This window comes from Mobula hypostoma, chromosome 15 (assembly GCF_963921235.1).
Source record: "Mobula hypostoma chromosome 15, sMobHyp1.1, whole genome shotgun sequence".
NCBI lineage: Eukaryota > Metazoa > Chordata > Chondrichthyes > Myliobatiformes > Myliobatidae > Mobula > Mobula hypostoma.
In genome coordinates, this window is record NC_086111.1 from 35,718,037 (window position 1) to 35,735,026 (window position 16,990).

At 41.9% G+C, this 16,990-nt stretch overlaps 1 protein-coding gene across 2 annotated transcripts in view; it reads left to right on the top strand.

The window, feature by feature from the left end:
- Positions 1 to 258: 258 nt before the first annotated feature.
- pdzrn3b (PDZ domain containing RING finger 3b) overlaps positions 259 to 16,990 on the top strand; it is a 276,205-nt gene continuing 259,473 nt past the window's right edge. For both annotated transcript variants that reach the window (XM_063067896.1, XM_063067897.1), the window contains exons 1-3: positions 259 to 1,494; positions 2,539 to 2,619; positions 3,778 to 3,885. In XM_063067896.1, the coding sequence (XP_062923966.1) occupies positions 781 to 1,494; positions 2,539 to 2,619; positions 3,778 to 3,885 (903 nt within the window). In that variant the 5' untranslated portion in view covers positions 259 to 780. The remainder of the gene's footprint in view (positions 1,495 to 2,538; positions 2,620 to 3,777; positions 3,886 to 16,990) is intronic.

The window sequence follows — 16,990 nt, forward strand, 5'->3', positions numbered from 1 at the left end:
GCCAGAGGTGCGATGTTACCCACCCTCCCCCCGTCCCACCCCACCCGGAAACGAATTGGTCCACTGCTATTGCAATTTTTATTAATAAAAATCAATATTATTTTCCGCAATTTCGTCCGGTTTATCTGCAATTAAGATGATTTTATGTTCCTCCCACAATTTAGGTGAGATGACGTCTTCAGGTACAGTAAGAAGTCTGCTATTCGATGGCAAAGCTCTGCATTCTCGGGTATCTTTGAACCCATTTCATGCTTTAAGCTTGAAGCTGATCACAGGTGCAATTGATGAAAGTAACGCAACTTATCTCGCCTGCTGTGTCGAACAGCCCGGCGTCGGCGATACAGTCACAGGAGCGGGGCAAAGAAGTAAATTTCCTTTCACCTAAAAATAGGCTCAATTCCATGACACATACGTCCACGTCCCTTGTCTATCCAACAGCGTTCCATAACTTCAGCCACTGCTGTGCGTACAACACAAACCCAAACAGATTTCCAACCGATCGGATTGCTTGAGGAGAGAGTTGCCAACTGCGTACCGATACTGATCGAAACCACCCAGCAAACTGCAGCATTTTTGATTGTTTTGAAACATTTGTTTCCAGTTTGCTCCCCTAGGATAATGGGTTCGGTAGGCGGTCCTTCTGCATCCTTTTCAAGGAAGTATTAGACGATTAGGTTCGTCAGTTTAGATCCAGCAGCTGGCTGCCAATGAGTGAGGAAAACCAGCGCAAGAGGGTGCAAAACTTTCAGCCTTAGTGGTGGGTTGAAGAGGCTTTCAAAAATGGGATTTGACCTGGAGCGTTTCAGCGAGGAAGTGGATCCCGACTTTAAATGCAACTTGTGCAATAAAGTGCTGGAAGATCCCCTCACAACCCCTTGTGGACACGTCTTCTGCGCCGGCTGCCTCTTGCCTTGGATCGTGCAGCGAGGCAACTGCCCGGTGAATTGCCGGAGAGTCGCCATCAAGGAGCTGAACCACGTCCTGCCCCTTAAAAACCTCATCCTAAAACTGGAAATCCGTTGTGACAACTACGAGAGGGGCTGCCGGAAAGTGGTGCGGCTGCAGCATCTGGCAGAGCACACGGAGATGTGCGACTACTCGCCGGCCGAGTGCCGGAATAAAGGCTGCGGCGAGTTGCTTAACCTGAAGGACGTGGACGCGCACATGCGGGAAAGCTGCGAGCAGCGGCCGGTCGGCATCTGCCAGCGCGGCTGCGGCCTGATGCTGGTACACGGCGAACAGAAGCTGGGCACGCACTGCTGCCTTAAGGCGCTCAAGGCGAACAGCCAAGCGCTGCAGGGCAAGATCGTGTGCCTAGAGCGCGATCTGAAGAAGCAGAGCGCCAGGTCGGGCAAGCGTGAGAAGTCGCTGTTGTCGCAGCTGTCAGCCCTGCAGAGCGAGGTGCAGATGACAGCTCTCAAGTACCAGAAGAAATTCACAGAGTACAGCGCCAGGATACGGACCCTGACCAAAAGCCTCCCTACTCATTCCAATGTGAGTTTTGTTTTGCCTCTTTCGACCCCCCTCCCCCCGTCTTGTTTTTGTCAGCGTGGGATGCTGGGGGTGGGAGAGTAAGTTGTTGCGTGAGTCTGAGAGAGTGGTGCGCGTGCTCTGGGCTGCGGTGAGCTCGTGCTCGAGGAGACGGTGTGTACCGTGTGTATCTGGGTCAGTCGTGAGCACCCCCACACATTCACACACTTTCCGGGAATCTCTCCCGTGGACGCGAGCCCAAACGTTGACACTCTCTCATTCACAGGAACAACCTTCACAAAGAGGGACTCCCAGGATATCTACCTTATTGTTTTTCTCACACACACAATCATGGACCATCGCAGCATGGAGTCACAAACTTCAGACTCTCGCACAAACTCAAATACAGGCTTTCACACAGATGCAATTCCCGGCTCTCTCTCGCCCCCTCTCTTAAAAAAACACAGATAGAAATTCTGAGGCACTGGTGGTCTTAAATTCCCACATTGACGTGGTCTCACTATCTCTCCCTCTCTCACAAACACCCGTAGATTCTCTTAGAGATAGAAAGAGTCTTGGGCAAACTACGGACTCGTACGGAGACGCAGTAAGCATGGACCATTGCGCAAATACACGCGATATCTTTTATATTCCAAGGGGCGACGTGTGCATCCGTACAGCATTTAACCTCAGGGACAGCGAAAAGATGCGATAAGGAAATTTGTTACCCTTATTTTAAAAAGTTAATGATCAACATATTGCTCATTTTATAATGTATTTCAGGAAGCATTGGCGTGGAATGAAATATTTGAAGCGAACTGTCCTGGGTGGGTATATGTGAGTTTAAAGAGGGTGGCTTTAACCGTGGCGGCGAGCTTGGTCAGAACAATTCACCTTTCCGCTATCGCTGAATGGTTTGGTGAAAGTTTCCACCGTTTTTGCAGCAATTGTTACTCTTATTCACAGCAGTCGGTACTTTCCATTTTTGTCTGGTTGCATGCACTTGCCAACCGTTCATTAACAGTTGTTTCGAGCCAGACCAACACCTGCCATTTTATCTGCTTTTAGGGCGGAGAGACACTGACCATCATTATGCAGCGAGATGCGGGCTCCCTCGGATTTAATATTATCGGCGGCAGACCCTGGGCGGTATGTTTGCAGTTCCGTTATTTTCATTATGGTTTCCCAATACATTCCTTCGTAGGTATATGCCCTATTGCTTGTGCTGCGACGAGTGGGAGGTCTTCAATCGCATTTGCACCGTCTGACCTCTCTAATGCCCACTATGAAAGACGTGCCCTCGGACCTTTAGCGGCGTTGAAGTACTTTGCACAACGTGTCATTCAAAGTGGCGGCCTGGAAATATCCCTGGCAGCCCCTGCTCGTTTGACATTCACATTTTTTAAGATGTGTAAGCGCCCAGCTGCAAGGCGTTTCAATTGTTGCCGTCGCCTCTCTGCCGGCTCTCTTATGACTGTGATGGGAAGTTTCTTCATTGTGTTGAATGTTACAATAACACGAAACAATAATGTCCATTTATATTGTGCAATGGATTTAATATGAAGATTCCAATGCATTTCGCGGTAGTGTTATCAAATTTTGAAGAAAAAACTTGATGTTTAAAGAGATGTTAGAGCAGGTGTCCAAAGATTTGTCAGAAAAGTAGGTTTTGAAAGGAACGCGGATAGGGAAAAGAATGTTGGAGATGTTTTGCTAGGGAACGCCAGACTTCTAGATGACTACTAAAGGCATGGCCGCAAGTGGTGGTGAGATTAAACTCAGGAATGCAGAGCATTGGAGGAGATATACATCTCTGACAGTGGAAGAGATTACAGAGATGGAACTAACTAGTCTTAGCAGTGCAGGAATGTGGTGGAAGACTCAGCCCACAGTTGGATGCAACTGATTCAGTGTCAGTCGCTACAGAGAGGGATGGTGTTGGTGGCCTGGGAACAATTTGTGATACAGATTTCAACTTGTAATACATGTAGGTGGAATCATTTTCTTTCTTACTGGAGCTGGATGTCAAAAAATGTTGAGGCAATGAAAGATTAAGCGGAGTAGTTGTGACGTGAAGCCATGTCTCATTGGTATAAATGAAATATTTTGGATGGTATTAACATATGATAACATATAATATTTAGATGTTGCTGAGAGACAGCAGGTTAGAAATAAGAGAAGTAAAATAGATCTATTTCATCACAAATTGATACTGTCTCTTTGGATTTATTTGAAGCTCTTTCCTGCTGTACATTTTAAAAGCTAAATTAGCTTCTTTTTTTGCTTGTGGTGCTATTTTTTGAAAAGGAAAATGAAGAGAGCACCGTGTCTGAGGGGATTTTTGTGTCAAAGATAGTGGAGAATGGACCCGCAGACAAGGAAGGTGGGCTGCAGATGCACGACAGGATTCTAGAGGTAGGTGGAGCACTTTGTTCTCAACCGTAGCATAAAATGTTGCTTAATTTATACATTTGTGAGTGATGTAGATTGGACAAGATTCAATGTAATATACTCTCCTCATGATATAAATTAAGATGTACAATACCGGCAGTATTTACTTCTACTCTCTGGTGGTTGTGTGGAGGAAGCTGGATTATGTATATACTACATGACAATTCTCAGATGTCCGTCCCTTGTTACGGCATTTGACTTTCCCAGACTTGTAATTGTGGCCTTTCCACATGAGGAGACCAGCAATCCCAGGTCGGGAACTCCCGGGGAGTCATGACTGCACCAGGTCACCAGGGTTGGAGGTCTCTGTGAGTCCAGAAGTCGAGGCCTGAAGGTCAAACCCTTGATCAGCGAGTCCTGGGGTTGATACACAGATGTCAGCAAAATCTGGAGGGCAAATACAAATGTTGAAGACCAGAGGCAGTAAGCCCAGAGTTAAGAGATCCGAAGAAGTCATCAGGCTTGCTGATGCCCCAGATCACTGAGGTTGGAGGTCCATGCGAGTCCAAAAGTCAAAAGCCCAAAGGTCAAATCCATGATCAGTGAGTCCTGGTGTCTAGGCCCAAAGGCCAGATCAGTGATCGAGTCCTACGGTCGAAACCCGGAGGTCAGTGAAGTCTGAAGTTGGAGCCCCTATGTCAGAGAATCCAGGGCCAAGGATTGAAGGCCTGGAGGTAACCTTTCCTGGGTTGGAGGTCTGTCTGCGTGGGTGAGTAGGAGGGTGGGGAAGGGGCTTATTTGCTTTTGTTTTGTTTTGCTACTGTTGTTGCTGCTTGTGTTGTTCTGCTGAACACTGAGGGCATGCTATACTGTCGTTAGAATGTGTAGCAACACTTGCAGGCTGCCCCCAGCACGTTTTTTGGTGTGTTGGTTGTTAATGTAAGTGATGCGTTTTACAGTTTCAATATACATCTGATAAATAAATCTGAATTTGCACCCTTGTTATTAGGATTGAGCCAATCTTGGCACACTGGTTCCAAGATTAAAGTTCTGAGCCAAAATGTATACTTGATTGGTATGGGGTGACACCTAACTACTTTAAAACATTTTATTTCCATTTTGTTGCTTATTTTGTGTATAATTTTTAGCCGTTTACAGAAAAAAAAACTATTTTGTGCTATTGTAAACTATGTTAACCAATTCTCACACATTTTGGTTCATAGCTACTAAACTACTTATACGTGGTTATGTTTAGACTTGCTTTGATATTCCAGTTTGACATAATTTACGTGTAAGTTGACCTCGGTATAAATGTGTTTTCCCTCTTTTGGGTTGAACCTTGCCGGACTGTCTCTCATCCAAGTTACCTGTTGAACTATAATATGTCTTGTATCTCTGTTCATGTGAAGCTGAGCCATGTCCAACATTTACTGAGGGCAAAGCAGTAGTAATGGAGACCAACATCAAGAGTTAGGTTTTTCTGTGCCATACCAGTATCTGGGGAGTCCTCATTTACCACTGGTGTGAGTGGAAACTTTGTACTGATGAATCAGAAGGCAAAAAGGAAAATAAGTGGTGGATGGTTAAATTATTTTGCTTTGTTTTATGTTGTTAGTATTGTAGGTTCCTAATTAACAAGTTTATTTGTAAATTTTGTAAAAACAAATAATTACTTCAATTGGTTTGTAAATGTTAATGATTGTTACAGACATTTGAGCACTGTAAAATTTGTTTATATGAAGCAAAATTCTTTAGGTGTTAAAAAAGCTGCACAAAAAGAGAAGATATTCCACAGATCAGGCAGCATCAGTGGAGAGAGAAATAGAGTTAAAATTTGAGGTTGATGAAAGGGCAAAACTGAATCTTTATCTCTGTGAAACTCTATCTTCATATTTATCTTCCATTGAAAGTTATTAGAGTTTCTGGACATCATGTCTAGTCACTGATGGACCTTTGGATGCTATAGGAGTGGCTGGAAGGGGATAGCAAGCTGCAGTTCTAGGTGGTGAGGTACAACCTGCACAATCTGACCCACTTTTTTTAATATTGAGAAAGTTAGCATTCTTTTTATCCATGTGATATATCATGTTTCATGGTTCCTGTCTCTCTGGTGGACAGCTTTACTGCCAGGGGCTGCCTTTGAGGCCGAGTTTCCTGAAACAACATGTTATCCACTTGTACTAGTTGGGTAATATTTCTGGAGTGTTACCCTGTCCATGTTTCCCTTCCATTTCAAAGGACAGACTTAGTAGCACATTGCTCTGACCATTGTGCTGAGATGGTTTAGTGGTTTGTTCTAGCGTTAAACATTGACTGCAAACCACTGAGTTACATGTAGTACAGATTTGTTATGGGATTTGTTCAGTGATTACAATAAAATTATGTATGTAAGACTTCTGAAGTTGAGGAAGAAATAACTAAATAATTGAGCACCTATTTACAGGAACCATACAGATTAATTTTTAATATTACAGTTACATAATTCCAAATGTAATCAAATATTTGTGGTTGAACCAGAGGAGAAGAAGACAAAAATGAACGAAGCTGGAGGGTTTTTAATTTGATTATTCTCCAGATGGCAATAACAATATTGCATAAGTGCATTATGAATTTTTTATTCTACTTAAAAATAAATATTTTGCCCTGGGCACAAAGTTTGCTCATACTTTTCAGTTTCAGTTCAGAGAAATACATCAGCTTTTCAGTTTTTGGAATAGTAAATTGATGAACAGGAAATGAGTTGAAGTGTTCTGTTCTGCAGTTTTACTGAATTCATTATGGTCAGATTTTCAGTTAAGTAGAAAACAAAGTGTTTGTGTCTGACATGGAAATATCCAGCCAGAACAAAAAAGTACCTTTTTCTGCTCTGATTTGCAATCAATCCCCACTTAAAGGGAAGCCCTGCATAAAGAGAATTTCTGATGTGCAGTGAAGACACAGAGACTGCAGATACTGAAACATTATGCTGAAAAACTCAGCGAGTCAAGCAGCAACTGTCAGGAGAATGGAATTGTCAGCGCTGAGAGTGAAGAGGGAAATTAGACAATATAAAGAGGAGAGAGGAAGTTGTGAGTGGGTCAGTGGGTGATTGGCAGGTTGAGGATAGGTGAAGGATAACATTCAAAGAATAGCTGAAGGACACCTTTCCTCACCCAGTTTCTGAAGACCAATCACTGACTGGTCCCTGTCTCATCACTTCCCCTTTCCTTTGATGTGCAGTGACACTGGTTGAATCAAGCTGGTTAGAACAGATCGACAGATTTTTACAGGCCGTAAACCAGGAAGTAAAATGAAATAATTTCATTTAACGTTTTAGAAAAAGTGGAATAAAATTCAGAACTTTTTTTAGCGTGTCACATCAGACAGTCAACCATTCTTGTCTGGCACGTGGTGTCAGGATTGGTCTCCTTTCGGATTAACCGGGTGTTCTGCAAATCTAATATCTAAGTAGAATAACTGTAACAAGTGGATGCTGCAACTATTTGGTTTCGCTTGAACAAATGGACCCAAACTCGATAGTTCCTTCAAAACCCACTTTATTGTTAATACAGAGAAGAAAATAGAGAGTTGTGAGAAATGCTTTATATTGTGCACTACTGACACCACCAATAGGTAGGGCTAACTTAAAGCAACCCCTAGTAGTCTACACCGCCGAGTATACTTTGCAATGTCTGCATGGTCCCTGAAGCAGGCGATCGACCATGGACTGGCTAGGGTGGAGGTCGTTGGCGCCGGTTCAGCTGCTCGGCCCGAAGGTGGGACCCAGGCGATTGGTCTGCCCGAGAAAGAACTTTCCCACCTTTATAGCTCTATCACCACCTCCCAGTCCAGCTGGAAGGGGCCAAACATCCAATCTGACACCTATATACATGTATTGTCTCCCCTTGTTTAGTATCAACGGTCAATCTGCCCAACAACATAAATTCCTACTTGTTGACCATTTCTTTACCGTATCCATCTTCATACCCACTCACTCTACCTATACACTATACACTTACCTATACACTGGGTCACGATATGAACGTTCCTGACTCGACCCTTTTTTTTTACAAGGCCGAGTGGCTAGCTCGACACACAACCCGGCACAGATGGAAAGCGTGCTCGGGGGATGGCCCAACTTGGATTCGAACTCGGGAGCCTTCGCTCCGGAGTCCGGCGCTGATGTCATTGCCAATTCAGAACTGACATACAAAGTTAAGATAGACACAGATATTCTTTAATGAATATATTAACATTCTTTACTTTATAGATATTTTAAATTTTATTCTGAGAATGACAAACCTGACACAGAAAGTTAGTTCCTCTGTGCAAGGTAGCTTATTCAGCAATAATTATATCTCCATATGCCATTAAAAACTCAATTACACCTCGTACAATGCAAATTACATTTTCATTGTGTTTTTACAGGAGGAACTTCACATCAAGATGTTGATTTTATGTGGTTTTAATTTAGAATGACTCAGCAATCCACCATCCTATGGAGTAGAAAAGTATAACTGACAGATGTATTGGATTACTATGTTTAACTGTTCAGGTTTTAATACCAGTAATTGCTGTCAGGTTCACAAACAAGTGAAAGTGAACACTAACAGTTTGCTTTCATTACGTCGACAGAACCTATAGCATTGATTCTTGAATCAACACAAGCTTTCTGAAAAAAAAACAAAGGCAACCAATTGACTTCTACCAAAGGCTCAACAATTTTGCTCCTGATTTAGTCCCTTCACTGGATGCTTTGACAGGTTGCTGGTGGTACCCAACCTTATGCATGATTAATGCTTTGAAAAGATGCACATGGTTTAAATTCTCTGTTAAACTCCAGTTTCTAGTCTTATGTTTTTATGGAGGTGAGGTGCGGGCTTGACAGGGGGAGGGTGGTAAATCATTTCTACGAGCCACTTTTCAAAATAACTATTTTGGATAGTGATTTAAACCAATCAGATAGGGATAGGAATAATCCATTTAGCTTCTTGAACTTGTTTCATCACTCAGATCAAGTCTGATCCATGAGTGCATTCCATACTCTGACCTTTTTGGTTAATCTTTTGTTAAAAGAAATCTATAAATCTCTCAATAATCAATTTAGCATTTACAGGAGACAGATCTGATGTCCTACTGCCCTTTATATGTCCTGATGTTTCCTAATGTCACTGTCACAAGGCTTCGCTTTAGTATGTGTTCTCTAGTCGAAAATCCCCCAGTTAATAGAAATATATTCTATGTTCTTACTGTTAGTTCTGCTTAACAGCTTGTACTTCTTCCCCTCCCACACCTTCTTGGTCTGGCTTCTTCCCCCTTCCTTTCCAGTCCCGAAGAAGGGTCTCACCTGGAAACATCTAATACTTATTCCTCCCTATAGATGCTGCTTGGCCTGCTGAATTCCTTTAGCATTTTGTTGTTGCTCTGGATTTCCAACATCTGCAGAATCTCTTTTGTTTGAGATTAGCCAGCATGTTGACTGATTCGGGAAGCTTTAGTTAGAAAGAGAGATTAATAGACAAGACTTTTTTTTTCTTCTAGAAGTTGAGGTGTAACTTGATAGTCAGAATAATTTTTAAAATTCCAGCAGAGGTTTCATTATTCCTTGAAGTTTCTTAATGGGGGAGCACTTAGGGCATTTTTGATCTATTTGAATTTTCCTTGTTAAACAAGGAACAATTTGTACTTTCTAACTGGGCTAAACTGTCTTTTAAGAACTGTTCTCAAAATTTGGTTGGATTTAGAGTAGAAATCACAAATTCAATTCAGATTAATTTGGTTTACTTGGAAGTCGAGAATTGTGGCAGTACCTGTTCCAATTCTCTGTCGCAGTTAAGAGGTTGCTCATGGCTTGGAGACAAAACCTTGAGCAGAAGAGAACTATGATCGAGGAGCTGAGTATGAAAACTTATCTGGTGCTTTTGAGTTGCCTAAACTTGGATACTTGCAATTGTGTCTATGATACTTTGTACATGGTGAACAAATAATGTAGACTCTTCATTAAGCTCTGGTGAATTAAATTGCCACTGTGATTGAGGTCATGTATTTTGCAGGTAATTGCCTCAGAGTTGCAGTTTAGTAACATTGCACAAAGTCTGACAAAGTATGAGATAAAAAACCACTGACATTGCATCAACTGCACCTGTGGTGGAAACTTGTGTATCACATATCAAATGTCGTGTGAAGTTTATTGTCATTTAACTGCGTACAGGTACATAACATATTTAACCATATAATGTATATAGAAATGAGACAACATTTCTTTGAACCGTTGTGTAAAGCACAGTAATACACATAACACACGTAGCACATAATAACTTATGAAGATAGGATAAAATCGATGAATCATGCATAAATAACAAACTAAAGTGCATTCATATTAAAAATTGTATGGTACGGAAGAGATTAACCAATGACATTTCGAATACGATGAGGTCGGGAATTCAGAAACCTAATAGACTGGGAAAAGAAACTGTTTCTCATCCTGACCGTTCATGTTTTTCTGCATCTTAGTCTCCTGCCTGATGGTAGAAAGGCAATTAGCATGTTGGATAGATGGGCGGGATCCTTTATAATACTAAGGGTCCTGTGTATGCATCACTCCTGATAAATGTCCCCGATGGATGGTAGGGAGACCCCTATGACCCTCTCAGCTGTTCTTAATGTCTTTTGTAGGGACTTCAGGTCCGATGCTTGACTGTTCCCATACCAGATGGAGATTCGATTTGTCAGCACACTCGCAATGGTGCTGCTGTAAAATGCAGTTTAGAATAGAGGGTTGGGGTGTTAGAAGCCTTGTTTGCTTCAATCTTCTGAGAATGTGGAGGTGCTGCTATGCCTTCTTGTTCAGGAAGGTGATATTAAGGGACCAGGTGAGGTCATCGTGATGTGAACTCCCAGGATCTTTGTGAACTTAACTCCCTCTATGGAGGATCCATGTATTCAGAGAGGGGGATAGTTTGTCTGTAGCTTCCTTAAGTCCACAGTGATCTCCCTTGTCTTCTCCATAGAAACATAGAAACATAGAAAATAGGTGCAGGAGTAGGCCATTCGGCCCTTCGAGCCTGCACCGCCATTTATTATGATCATGGCTGATCATCCAACTCAGAACCCAGCCTTCCCTCCATACCCCCTGACCCCTGTAGCCACAAGGGCCATATCTAACTTCCTTTTAAACATAGCTAATGAACTGGCCTCAACAGTTTGCTGTGGCAGAGAATTCCACAGATTCACCACTCTCTGTGTGAAGAAGTTTTTCCTAACCTCGGTCCTAAAAGGCTTCCCCTCTATCCTCAAACTGTGACCCCTCGTTCTAGACCTCCCCAACATCGGGAACAATCTTCCCGCATCTAGCCTGTCCAATCCCTTTAGGATCTTATACGTTTCAATCAGATCCCCCCTCAATCTTCTAAATTCCAACGAGTACAAGCCCAGTTCATCCAGTCTTTCTTCATATGAAAGACCTGCCATCCCAGGAATCAATCTGGTGAACCTTCTTTGTACTCCCTCTATGGCAAAGATGTCTTTCCTCAGATTAGGGGACCAAAACTGCACACAATACTCCAGGTGTGGTCTCACCAAGGCCTTGTACAACTGCAGTAGTACCTCCCTGCTCCTGTACTCGAATCCTCTCGCTATAAATGCCAGCATACCGTTCGCCTTTTTCACCGCCTGCTGTACCTGCATGCCCACTTTCAATGACTGGTGTATAATGACACCCAGGTCTCGTTGCACCTCCCCTTTTCCTAATCGGCCACCATTCAGATAATAATCTGTTTTCCTATTTTTGCCACCAAAGTGGATAACTTCACATTTATCCACATTAAATTGCATCTGCCATGAGTTTGCCCACTCACCCAACCTATCCAAGTCACCCTGCATCCTCTTAGCATCCTCCTCACTGCTAACACTGCCACCCAGCTTCGTGTCATCCGCAAACTTGGAGATGCTGCATTTAATTCCCTCATCCAAGTCATTAATATATATTGTAAACAATTGGGGTCCCAGCACTGAGCCTTGCGGTACCCCACTAGTCACCGCCTGCCATTCTGAAAAGGTCCCGTTTATTCCCACTCTTTGCTTCCTGTCTGCTAACCAATTCTCCACCCACACCAATACCTTACCCCCAATACCGTGTGCTTTAAGTTTCCACACTAATCTCCTGTGTGGGACCTTGTCAAAAGCCTTTTGAAAATCCAAATATACCACATCCACTGGTTCTCCCCTATCCACTCTACTAGTTACATCCTCAAAAAATTCTATGAGATTCGTCAGACATGATTTTCCTTTCACAAATCCATGCTGACTTTGTCCGATCATTTCACCGCTTTCCAAATGTGCTGTTATCACATCCTTGATAACTGACTCCAGCAGTTTCCCCACCACCGACGTTAGGCTAACCGGCCTATAATTCCCCGGTTTCTCTCTCCCTCCTTTTTTAAAAAGTGGGGTTACATTAGCCACCCTCCAATCCTCAGGAACTAGTCCAGAATCTAACGAGTTTTGAAAAATTATCACTAATGCATCCTAGTTCAGGCCTAGGTTGTTCTTCTCACGCCAGTTCACCAACTGCCCCACTTCCTCTCTATACTTGATAAGGCCAACCACTGTTGTGTCATCTGCAAACTTGAAGACACGGTTTGAGCTGGATCTGCGACACCAGTCGTGTCAGCAGTGTGAACAGCAACAGGTTGAACACACAGCCTTGGGGAGCACCAGTGCCCAGCATAATGGGATGAGAGACGTTGCTGCCCAAACGGACTGACTGTGACCTTACTGTTAAGAAGTCCAGTATTCAATGGCAGAGGGAGGAGTTGAGACCCAGAGAGTACAGTTTCCCCACCAGTTTCTGGGGTTTGATGGTGTTGAATGCTGAACTGAACTCTATAAATAGCATTCTGGCCTATGAAACCCCATTTTCCAGGTGGGACAGGACAGAGTGGAGGGGTGAGGCTATTGCATCATCAGTGGATTGATATGAGCGATAAGCAAACTGGAAAGGGTTCAGTGTAGCTGGGAGAGAGGCCTTAAATGTGCTCCATGACCAGCTGCTCGATGCTTTTCATAATGGTTGATGTTATTGCCACCAGACTGTAATCATTTAGGCAGATTATTGTTGCCTTCTTTGCCACTGGAATGATGGTTGCCTCCTTGAAAAGCTGAGGGGACGATGGATTGTTCCATAGAGATATTGAATATATCCGTCAGCTGGGCTGCGCAGTCTCTCTCAACCCGACTTGGTATATTGCATTTAGGCAGCTGGGTATGAATAAATCCCCTGACATTTATAAAATCATGAGGGGTATGGGTAAGGTGAATGGTCATAGTCTTTTCCCCAGGGTTGGGGAGTCCAAAACTAGAGAGTACAGATACAAGATTAGAGGGGTGAAACTGAAAAGAGTCCCGAGAGGTAACTTCGTCCAAATGGGTAGTGAGTAAATGAGTTGCCAGAGAAAGCAGATAGACATATGGTGGGGAAGAGCTTGGAGGTTTAAGGACTGAACACGGGCAACTGGGACTAGCAAGGAGGATGCTGTGTTCAGTAAGGACAAGTTGGGCAGAAAGGCCTGCCTGCTCCCCTTCTGTATTATTCTATTACTGCTTTATCTGTGGTAATGAAAATTATTTTAAAATTCTCTCTGTGTTCTTTTCTGATTCAGCTCAGGGTATTCACATGCAGACAAAGGAGACATGGCTCATATGTTAAACCACAAGAAAACACTTGATTGGAACTAGTAGAAATGCAACACAGAAAGTAAAGCAAATGGCTGCAATAATAGCAGTACAGAAATCAAAATCATACTTGTCAAATTTCAAAGTAAATTTATTGTCGAAGTACATATATGTCACCACGTATAACCCTGAGATTCATTTCCTTGTGAAATACTCAATAACTTCATAATAGAATAATAACCACAATAAAATCACTGAAAGGCCACACTGACTTGGGCATTCAACCAGTGTGCAAAAGAGAACAATAATAGTAATCAGAAATAAGTAAGCAATTAATATTGAGTACATGATGACGTGTCCTTGAAAGTGAGTCCATAGGTTGTTGGAACATTTCAGTAATGGGGCAAGTGAAGTTATCCCCTTTGGTTTAAGAGCCTAGATGGTTGATTAGTAATAACTGTTCCTGAATCTGGTAGTGTGAGTCCTCAGACTCCTGTACCTGCTTTCTGATGGCAACAGTGAGAAGAGAGCATGAGCTGGGTGGTGGGGGTCCCTGATGATTAATGCTGCTTTCCACTAAACAAGTTGATCTGTTTATTGCTGACAGACTTCCTTGAAGCTTCTTGACGCTGGCATTCTGACTGTCTGAAGTACTGACTGGGTGCCTGACTGTCTGTCTGTCTGTCTGTTTCGACATACTTCTCCCTAAATTCTCCAAGTCTTAGCACCAGCTCCGGTCATGTCCTCGCCTAAGATAAGACTCTCCCCCTCCCCCCCCCACACCAAGAAAGTGCCACTTCTTATACCCTTCAAAACGCCTTACACTCATACATTTCCATCCCTTGATAGTACCAGCTGCAATCCCTTATTTCTTACAACCTCCAGCCCAGACAAACATGTTTCTTTACCATTGTGCACTATTATGGCTGCAGACTTGTACTTCCTCCACTTTCTGGTTTTCTTGTACTTTCTCAAAACAATCCCTCTCGTAGTTAAACACCATTCTGTCCTGCAGACTTCCATTTTATTTTAGCATATACTTAGGATATGCATAAGTTACATTTCATTCTTTCTTTACATCTATGTTTTTGTGGATGAGCATACCATTGGAGAATAGAATAGTTACACGCAGCAGAAGCTTACGGACCTCCAAGTCAAATGGGATAAAGTGGTGGAGAAACTCAAGGAGGTAAGGTAGCAGAAAAATCACCAGGACCTAATGGACTGCAAGTTTTGGTTTAAAGGAAGTGGTTGCAGTGATAGTGAACCAATTAGTTGAAAATTTTCATCACCCACTAATCTCCAGAAGGATACCAGAGTCTTGAAAATATCCAGTATGACTATCTTGTTTAGTGTCGACGACTCCATTCCTCTCCAACAACAGTACAGAGAGGTAAAACCAGTTTGGAAATGATCAAATTACATCAAATGAAAATGCTGAATGAATGGCCTCCAAGTTTTTTCAAACTTAATGGAAGGGTCATTAACTGCACTTCTAATTTTCTCCAAATTCAAACACACCATAGTTTGTGAAAACCAGTGAAATACCTTAGGAGGGTTAATCTCTTTCCAATTCAACAAAATGGACCTTCTACCTATTAAAGTAAGAAATGCAATCATCCTTCGTGATGAAGAGGTTAAATTATTTAAGTCTATCATTGGTAGTCCAAAGATAGCAGTAATTGGATGAGGTTGTAAGTCTATATTTAGGACCATTGAAATAATATCAAACATATCTTTCCAAGGTTTTCTTCTTTTCCATTTTTAAGTTGTTAGTCTTGCCCAAGTCTTTTAGTTTAGTTGATTAATTTTGTTTTTCTTTGGGGATGGGGTTTGCTTTTTTTTGTTTTGTTTTTTTTTCTTTTCATGATTTTTTTTTCTAGTTTTTTTTTGCTTTGTATTATCCGTGGTTAGTTCTACATGTTTGGGAGCTTTGTTAATTTACACTACTTGGTTTTGCAATTACTTTTTTTAAGTGGAACAATATATCTCCTACTATTTGTATTATTGCTATGTTTTGTTTCTATATTTTGAAATTAATAAAAAGATTGAAAAAGAAAAGACTATCTTGTTTAAAAAAAAACAGAATTCAAAAGGTATTGAACTGCACACCAGTTATTTTAACAGCTATTATTGACAAGATGCTAGAGTCAATAGAGGAAATAGTTAATCATTTTGGAAAGTTATGTAATTAAACCCAATCACCATGATTTTATGAAAGGTGACTCATGTTTAATAAATGTGTTCAATTTTTTGAGATAATAGTTGATAGAGGAGAATCTGCAGATGTAATGCCACACAGGAGGCAGGTGCATAATTTACAAGTCTATGTTATTGTTGGAAGTGTGCTCGAATGGATTGAAAACTGACTCATAGAAAACAGAGTTGGTATAAAAGAGTTTTCAAGACTGGAAGAAGGTATCTAGTGCAGAGAATATACTGCACTGGCTGCAATTGACCATTATTTAACTGGAAGCAGGAACAGAATGAAAAGATTCCAAACTTGCCGATGATAGGCAAAGAGTCAGAAAGGCAGGTTGTGAGAAGGATACTGTAATTTTGCAACAGAATTCGGATAAATTAAATGAGTGGGCAGAAGACTGGCAAATAGAGTTTAAGGTGGGAAGTGTGAGGGCATCATTTTGGTAAGACAAATCAAAAGGCATAGTATTATCTAAATGAAGAGAAACTGAAGATGAGTGAAGTATTGAGGGACCTAAGAGTTCTTTTACACAAATCACAAAAAGTTCAACAAGTCATTAAGAAGGAAAATGGCATCTTGACCTTCATTGCAACAAATGTTTGTGTTTAAAAATAAGGAAGGTTCATTGCAATTGTATGGGGTGTTTTAAAAGAGACAGTCATTTAAAACTGAGGTATGTAGACATTGCTTTTTGCGGATGGTGTTGAATCTCTGGAATTCTCTGCTCTGGCGAGTTCTGCAAACTGGATCGTTGAAAGTATTTAAAATGGAGGTGGTTAAATGTTTAATAGATTGAGAATAGAGGGTATGGAGAAATGACACAGAAGAGGAGTTGAGGTTGGCTCAATTTTTTTGAGCATGATCATATGAAAATGCTGGGTCAAGCTCTAAGGGCCTCATGGCATACTGCTGTCCATACTTTCTTGTGTTCTCATGTTCTTCTGAAAGTTTGCAATGAAACAAGGCTGAATGAAGCCCACGTTCTTCCATCACTGTTGGCAGGATGGATATTGGCTGATCTGCCCTGAGTAATGTTGACCTGAATTGACCTATTATTAATCTATATGAATTGCTTGTTGAATGAAGTATAAGCCCTCGTTTTTAAAAATAACCAGCCTTTCTTCAGAATGCAGCAAAGAGTTAATTGCAAACACATATCGGCAGTGAAAGAGTGTTAAGGTAAACTTCTGCCTGTGGGAAAGTTAGAGGTGTTTCTAATTACATAGATTTATGATTTAATCACAATGACAGCTGTAAGAGTCTGGCAATGCCCAT